The sequence below is a fragment of the Phalaenopsis equestris genome, unplaced genomic scaffold (assembly GCF_001263595.1).
Source record: "Phalaenopsis equestris unplaced genomic scaffold, ASM126359v1 Scaffold000287, whole genome shotgun sequence".
Classification (NCBI taxonomy): domain Eukaryota; kingdom Viridiplantae; phylum Streptophyta; class Magnoliopsida; order Asparagales; family Orchidaceae; genus Phalaenopsis; species Phalaenopsis equestris.
This window is the reverse complement of record NW_018164729.1, coordinates 715,915-724,080: the sequence shown is the minus strand read 5'-3', so window position 1 is coordinate 724,080 and position 8,166 is coordinate 715,915. Positions and strand designations below refer to the sequence as shown.

Here is an 8,166-nt window from a genome sequence, read left to right as displayed (position 1 = left end):
ACTTGGCAGTCGGCGCCGTTCCACCCCGCTAGTTCTCTTCGACCATCTTCTTTGGAGGCTGGAGAACGCCGATCCGCTGCCGGAGTTGCTCGATGACCTCGTCGATTTCTATGCTCCGCCGGGTTATGAATGGGATCTAATAGAAAAAGCACTCCTAAATGATTGTAATCGGCATCATGTTTTGAGGTGCTTTTGATTGGAGAGATGATTGCCGGATATGCAGTATATTTGGCTGGAGTGGTTTTGAAGTGAATAATTAATTCCTCTTGTAAGTGATTTAAAATCTTCTGCATGCTTAATCAATTATGTTTGCAAGATATGCAGTAAATTAAGCTGGAGTAGTTTTAAAGTGAATAATTAATTCCTCTTGTAAGTGATTCAAAATCTTCTGCATGCTTAATCAATTATCATAGTGGCTACTCTTAAGTACTCTAGTTGTATAATTGAAGACTTTGTAAATCACCTCCTATAGTTTTTTTTTCTTACATAGGCATCTTTTTTGGAGTGACATTATTTTATATCTTCCAATAGAAGTTTTGCTATTTTTGATCCGGCCATAGCTTCTGTGAGACAATCTATGTGATAGTTAACACTAGATAATTTGTTCACCTTAAATTCTTTTTTTTTTTTAGATTCATTGTATGGACATGTTGGCTAATCTCATAGATTTTAGGCAGCTAAGAGGCTCACACTCAGTCAAGGGGATCTCAAGCTCCAACATGAGAGCTCTTGCAAAGATCCTACAATCTCAAGCTCCACTTTGAGGGCTTTTGCAAAGATCCTACAATCTCTTGTATGTATATCACCCCTTTACCCTTTCGTATAGCAAGCCATGTGATGAACTTGTTTATCTATCATTTAAATTTGTTGATTGCTCAAGTAGATGGATAGTAGATCTAACATGGAAACCTCTATTATATCGTCAATCTTTTCTTTCAACGTGTTTATCTTGTAAGAGCATTTTTTTTATCTGCATGTCTGTTTGTGATATGGATGCTATATATTATATCGGTTGGAGATATCCCATCTTCTTGAATTCCTTCAGATGGAAGGGGGGCAATTTGGAGATATGGGGTCAATCATAGAGGCTTGAAGTACATTTCTATTTTTGTTTCCATAATTACCTTTCAATCATTTCATATGGCAAACCAAGCATTTATGTCACTTTCGTAGTTAAAAGAAGAAAGTTAGACTACAAGAAGTTTGAGATGTGCATGCATGCTTGTTTGCACGCATAAAAAGAGTCTTATGCTAGATGGTTATTTACTTAAAACAACTTAAATGTCATGTGTACATATAATGATATAAATTTGTTTATATTTATGAAGTCATTATAGTAAAAATCTCAACATTCCCTCACAACTATTTGCCTTTACACAACTATCTACAATATATCCTCTGCCCTTCCATTGCCTTTACACGCCTCAACATTTCCTGAACAACACCCCTTTCCTCCTTTCCACCAACTTACGACATCTTAAACTCACCATATAAGAGATTGTACTCATTCCACCAGGCCTAGTATCTCATGGGTATCAATCCTATGATTCACGCTCTCTTCCTGACATTTTGAAGGAAGAGATGCAGGCATGTTCTAAGTTGTTATGGACTTGTAAAGGTTCAATTAGATCACCCAAAATAACTTTTCTTTATTTATTAAGTTCATTGAAAAATGAATGAAGCATAAACAATATTTTTTATATATGATGATCATTTTACCGCATAAATATCATTTTGAGTGTATGCTCTGTGTGTTTTATTTCACATTCATTCATGGAGAATGTTGATATGCATATCCGGTTTAGGAAATCATAGGTCTGCTTTTATATTTGAGAGGGAGAAATTATTCTGCTTTAATTATTCATTGTTGTGTTTCATTGCTTTCCTTTGTTTTATCATGATGATTTGAATTTCTCTCCTATTGTATGAATGTTAGTCTAAGCTGTATATATATTTGTTATTTGCTTAATGAGAAGATAAGAAAGTTTTTTCTCCAAATTCTACATGGTATCAAAACTAAAGAAGATACCTTAGATCTCTACAATAGTCGCTGAAAGCTCATCGGGTTTCTATTTTCTAGCTTTCTCTATTACCGTAACTATTTACAGTTATGCATTTGAATTCTCTTTCCTTATGTTGATGTTGTTCTCATATGTGAACTGTTTAATGAAAGACTTCTGTCAGGTATTCTACTCGTTTATTGCACAAAAATGTAGTTCCATTTGAGTTTAATATGACCATCTCATTTTCGTGGACAATTGTATCTATTTTCTGCAACTCCATAGCACTTTGTTTCTTTTATGTATAAATTTGATTTTTCGCTACTGATTCATACAAATTTTGGAAATGGCTGCTACTAAAGTTACATGCTGAAGAGACAATGAATAAACCATGCACCTGTATCAATTATCACCTAAAATATCCTATTAAAAAGCTGATAAAAAGCTGAATTCTTCAGTGCTGAATTCTTCAGTTTTCTTCATTTGACTTGCAATTAAGTGAATTGTGGGAGGTTCAAATTTTACATGAGAACTGAATGCAATTGCACGAGCCTGGCACGTGAAGGTTGCCTCGCAGACTGAGGCATTAATTCTTCGTTATATTTATATTACTCCTTTTTTTTCCAAACTATGTTTAAAATGCTGCAGTGTCAATACTTTGCTTTTCAACTCCTTGAAATTAACAAGTGGCAAGAGCTTTAATTGTATAATAGGCTCTGAAGCTGCATTTAATTATATGGCCGTTTATCATTTGGGTTTTAACAAGGATATAAAATAATTTTGTTCCCATTTTCCTCGATTGAAAAATGTTAGCCACTTGGTTACTTGGGAGACTTTTTTAACCATCTCAGTAGAAATGAAAGTGAAATGAATCGTTTAACATAAATAAAGAGCTGGAAATTTTCAGATGTTCTAATATCTAAAAATGTTGTTGTTTTCACTACTTTTTTTGGATGTATTTGATTAAGAGATGATTTTGCTTCACATTCTTTCCATTTGAATTTGAACTTCCAATGTTGTATTGCTGTTTTTATTAGATAAATTATTCGAATTTATTTTTTTTTTTTTAAGAAAAGGATTGGCCAAAGGGCGGACCCCCAACCAATCCCCATGTGCAAATTTGAATTCCGTATTGTCAAGGATTCAAACTCGGATCGAGAGGGGACTTATGCAGAGCCGCCACGGTGCACTAATTGCTTGTTATTGTGGAAGCTGAAATGAAAAAGTATTTATTTCGAACATTAACTAAAAGAAGAACAGTAGAAAGTTAACTGATTAGTTGACAACACTCACAGCACAGCATCCGAACCCAGCCATGAGACACTTTATTAGCATGCATGATCAAACGTAGAAAATAAAAATCCCTAACCAATGTTGTGAATATTATCAGCCTACAATCTGAACAGGCTTGAATCCTTTGTCAATCGAATCCCTCACTGCATCCATCACAACCTGATTCTTCCTACTGATGGAAGCCCACTTTTTCTCTGGCTTTGCTCCGCCATCTCTAATGTCTCCAACCAATCTCGAAAACTCAGATATCATGCAAGCCTCCTGTGGAATCTCAGTGGGAATAACATGATTGCTGGGCAATGGCTTCCATCCCGTAATAAGCTCTTTGAAACCAGACTGAGAAGCAAAGATGAACCCTGCAGACTTCTCCTCCAAAGGATTTACAAAGTCGCTCAGAGTTAAAGTCCCTTTTGATCCAACGGCTGTTGCTTGAAATGTTCTGTGAGCAAGGAAGGAGCAATGAAACGTTGCGACCGTTCCATTTTCCCAATGTAATGATGCTCCGCATGAGAGAAGAACTCCTGCTTCGTTCTTAACAGGGTTGGGAAAAGCAACAGCAGTTCTGGGCAACTCGTAGTCTGCAGTCCATAATATGAATCGGATGCAGTACCAGCCAAGATCACCCAGAGCACCAAGGCCGTCAAGATTAGGCCTTACACGGATGTTATCATGGAGGAACTCTGGTTTTGCATGGAAACTAGCTATGCTGTTCACCTGAAGATAGTAGGATTCAGCAAGAGATCATGAGAAAACTGATAATGGTGATCAAACTGGCTTACCATCTTCAGCTGACCGAAGAGATGAGGATCTTGGATAAGGTCGTGCATCTTAGCTGCCCGAGGGTGATGCATCCACACAGTGCCATCCATGAACTGCACATTGTTGGCCTCGCAGGCATCGAGTATCTGGTCAAGGTCTGCAACACAGAGTGCCGCCGGCTTTTCGAGCAATATGTGTTTACCCTTGACGGCGGCAGCAACGGCCCATTGAAGGTGAAGGCTTGTGGGCAGAGGCACATAGACGGCGTCGACGTCGGGGTCATCAAGCAGAGATTCATAGCTGGCGTGCACCTTTGTGTTCTCCGGCAAGCCGTTATCTTTGATGAAGCCGTCAGCTTTGTCTGGGGATCTGCTCCCAACAGCAACAATGGTTGCATTTGAGGATAGCTTGATGGCTCGAGATAACTTGCGCGCTATGGCTGCGCATCCCATGATGCCAAACCGGATAGGCTGTTCCATCTCTTCTGCACGGCTTGCTCGGACCGAGCAACGTTTTTTCTGGATTTGAGCTGAGGAGATTGGTTTGTGCTGTCTCCCAATTTATGCCAAATTATAAAGGTCTAGAAAAAAATGATCCAAAATAGTGCCTGATGATCCCAAATGAGGAAACTGTCTGTCTTGGAAGCAAAGTAGAACTAACGAAAGAGCCAAAGAGTCTTCTTTTTTGGTAATTTTCTTGGAAGATATAAATGTCAAATTATTAAAAAAAAAAAAAAAAGCGCCGCCTTCCACTTGCATCCATATTTATGAGAAACGACAAGTCTTTAGTGGCTGGCATCCAGCTAAAAATTCAGCGCCGTTCCTCCCCCGCGAACAGCAGTTGTCAGTTTGTTTCACAACAGCCGTATGATTTTTATTTTTATTTTTTCAATTAGATTCAAAATTAATAATTAGAGTATTCTTCAAATTTAAATCTTCTGGTTGGAAAGAAGATTCTTTATCAAATCGATTAGATTAAAAATTGGTGATTAAAATGTGCTTTGAATATGAATCTTTTGATTATAGAGAGGAATGTCTAACTACTTCACAAACCTTGAAAAACCCTAAACTTCATCCAGCTGAATCATAAAATTTTCTCTTACTGATTTTAAGCTCAATTTATGGATGAATCATAACTTACGGATCTGGTTTTAAAGAGCATCAGGATAGTTTAAAGGAGCATTAAAAAAATAATTAAAATAATTAAAAAAAAAAAGCTTGAGGAGAGGTTGATTGATTTAGCTTATAGGATCGGGTCTACGGCGGATCCAATGGCTCACAGCTCGTAATCCCCGCAGTCTAATAATGCCGCATTTTTCAGTGTGATGTTGTTAAGCAGAGCTCGATTTAGCTCTGGTTTAGTCCAACTAATTCTCTATATATCTAAAACCTCATCACTGTTAAATCCTGATCTGACTTTGAATAATTTAGTCTGGTTTATCAAATCTTGTGGCTGAACTAAGGTTTATGAGATTCATCAAATTTAAATGTTTTATTACAAATCTACACTTAGCCCGCGTTAATTTTACCTTCTTCACATGCATTTAATTAATTAATCAAACTCAAATCATTTTTCTATAAGAAAATTGATTATTTAATGAACACGTTTGAATAATATTTTTGCTTAATTCTTTGATGTTCACAAGTAGTTTCATATAAAGCTCGCGAATATGCTTGTTAAGAAGTTCGATGAATAATCTCATTTAATATTCTTCACTAAAGTTTGATGAAAACTAAGTTAATGCCTGTGAATAAAAAATAATTTAAAAAATAATTTATAGTTAATGATTTAACTCAATTAAAGTATGATTTAAATTTTATTTATACTGAATTAACTAAAAATTTTAATTTTTAATATATAAAATAACATAAAGTCTTGTTTGCTTAGTTGTTCATTTATTTTTTTGTATTCATATGCTTATTTTAGTTATTTAGTTAATAGATTGTTCATTTAAAAAATTATTTGTTTCTATAAATTCAACAAATAACTCATTTAGAAGTTTAATAAAGCTCACCCGATTTCAAAATAATTAACTCAATCATGCCACTCATTAGTTTGCCCGATAAGACTCATTTGATTAGAAAAGAAAGAACTTGATAGCACTAATATTAATTTACTGAATAAAGATTGTTTGTTTAAAAATTAAGTAACTCAATAATACGATTCATTAATCAACACGATAATATCCTAATAATCATTATATGAAATGAACCTGATCCAACCTCCAAAAATTATAATAATAAATAACCCAAACTTGAAAATAAACATAGAAGCACAATCTCAACTTTATAAATAAACTTAAATTTGAACTCTCAGCTCTGTTAGGAGGTTGCAAAGGAGGGTCATTTTATTAAATTCCCAACTCTTCTTACAAAATAGCATCTGACTCAAAAGTAATCATTTTATAAGACGACATATATAAAAAAAATCAATTTTCTTATGAACTAGAACTAGAAAAAATATATATTGTGATTATAAAAAAATAACTTTTTTTTTTCTTTATGCTGTAATAAGCGGGTCAAATAAATAGTTAAAATACAATCCTTCATTGTGTTCTATGTTTTCATGCCCAACATAAACGCATTTATTCTTAAAAAATAATATTTTTTATAATGATCCAGTGATCCTTCCACACCAGAATAAATAAAAATTACAAAAAAAACGAGAAAAAAACTAATGCTTGATAAACTCGTTCATGAATTGAGAATACATTATATTTTGCTGACTCCAATAAAAAAAATCAATGCACAAAATGCAGCATTAAATGCTTGTCTCCCCAATTTGTTCATCTTTGTTTCATGGCAGCACGCCAGGGAATTTTTAAGCATTGAATCATGCGGCAAATTATTTCTGAAAAGAGGAGAAATAAGAAAAAGAATTGGTTGAATGTATAATTATCTTCTCAAATTGTGAAGACGATGAGAGCCCCCAAGCAGATCACTTGGAGCCACAGCAAGCAAAGTAGCTCATAAGCGTCTTCCTCCCCTGTAACAGATAACAAACACCTTTTTAACTAACTTAAAACACATCGATCATAATAAATAATATATAGAAATGTTAACAAAACATCAATCCAACAAGCTTCTTTATAATCAAAACTAAGGATTTAATATCAAAGACTAACAATCTTCATCGATACAAGAAAAATTAAGAAGACATCATTAAAAAATTAAAAAAAAACATTATTATGTGAAAGCGACCAAATCAATAATAAGATCAATGCATAACGAAAAGACATCACATTTATTTTAAGAACGTAATCATGAAAAGGATATTTTGATAACGAAATCACTCAAATTAGATCGAAAATCAATATAATACTGTTAAATACAGTAATCAGCAAAAGCCCGACAGAGCTTGAACGGAGAAGAAGAGAACTGAAGCAGCATACCGGTGAACTATGTTTCACTTGAATAACCGGAGGAGCGGTGCTGTACTGAGAAAGAAGGTCGGCTTCCTTTCCCATGGACATACGGGAGTAATCGGACTTGCTCTGCTTGCGATTCTCTCTAATCTTAGTGAAATCCATGGAGTAATCAGGCATACCCTGCAGCTTCTCCCAATCCCCGAACGCCGGTACCGACATCCAGTTCTCCTTCGACACCTGAAACACAATCCCCCCATCAGATTCCTAATTTCTTCTAGGAAATCGCAAGCTCCCAAACAGTGCTTCAAGAAAAACTCACAAAAGTGGAAATTAAAAAAGAAAAAAATGGCTTACATCGATGCTGCGATCCATGGGGAATCGGAGAAGAAGAAGATGTGTAAGGAATTTGCAGAGGAGCGGAGGAGTCGAGAGGAAGAAGACTGGAGAAGGAGTAGGTCTGACTATCGGTGGCCGGCAGGATTTATATGCTTCTGTCGTATAATTGGCGCCTGCTCTATCCTGCTTTCGTAGAAACTTGGACTGAGAAAATTGAAATTTATTTATTTATCTATTGTAATTGTTTTGAAATATTTACTGTTGAGAAATTAGTGCGAAGAGAAACAAAAACGACACAATTCTAGAATAATACACAGAGATTTGCGAGGTTCGGCAAAGATGCCTACGTCCTCGGGAGTAGAGCGGCGACTTTCTTTTCAATATTCAGAAAAGAATACATAATACAATATT

The 8,166-nt window shown here is 35.2% G+C and overlaps 2 protein-coding genes and 1 long non-coding RNA gene across 4 annotated transcripts; 1 reads left to right on the top strand and 2 right to left on the bottom strand.

Annotated features, from left to right (window-relative positions):
• The first annotated feature begins 194 nt into the window (after positions 1-194).
• On the top strand, positions 195-3,149 carry LOC110025059. Of its 2 annotated transcripts, none has more exons than XR_002294078.1 (3): positions 195-268; positions 674-793; positions 3,077-3,149. It is a non-coding gene; the product is annotated as an uncharacterized LOC110025059 (long non-coding RNA). The 2 variants fall into 2 exon arrangements; XR_002294077.1 differs by having other exon boundaries at positions 3,072-3,149.
• Positions 3,083-4,911, bottom strand: LOC110025058 (uncharacterized oxidoreductase At4g09670-like). Its single transcript, XM_020725322.1, has 2 exons — positions 4,073-4,911; positions 3,083-4,007 (listed from the first exon to the last, which is right to left on the bottom strand). Exons 1-2 carry the CDS (start codon positions 4,529-4,531, stop codon positions 3,387-3,389), a joined length of 1,080 nt encoding a protein of 359 aa, XP_020580981.1. The 5' UTR covers positions 4,532-4,911; the 3' UTR covers positions 3,083-3,386.
• A 1,825-nt stretch (positions 4,912-6,736) lies between these two features.
• Positions 6,737-7,875, bottom strand: LOC110025068. The gene is made up of 3 exons (XM_020725333.1): positions 7,774-7,875; positions 7,444-7,656; positions 6,737-7,037 (listed from the first exon to the last, which is right to left on the bottom strand). The coding sequence occupies exons 1-3, from the start codon at positions 7,789-7,791 to the stop codon at positions 6,990-6,992; spliced, it is 279 nt and encodes a 92-aa protein (XP_020580992.1). The 5' UTR covers positions 7,792-7,875; the 3' UTR covers positions 6,737-6,989.
• Positions 7,876-8,166: the final 291 nt, after the last annotated feature.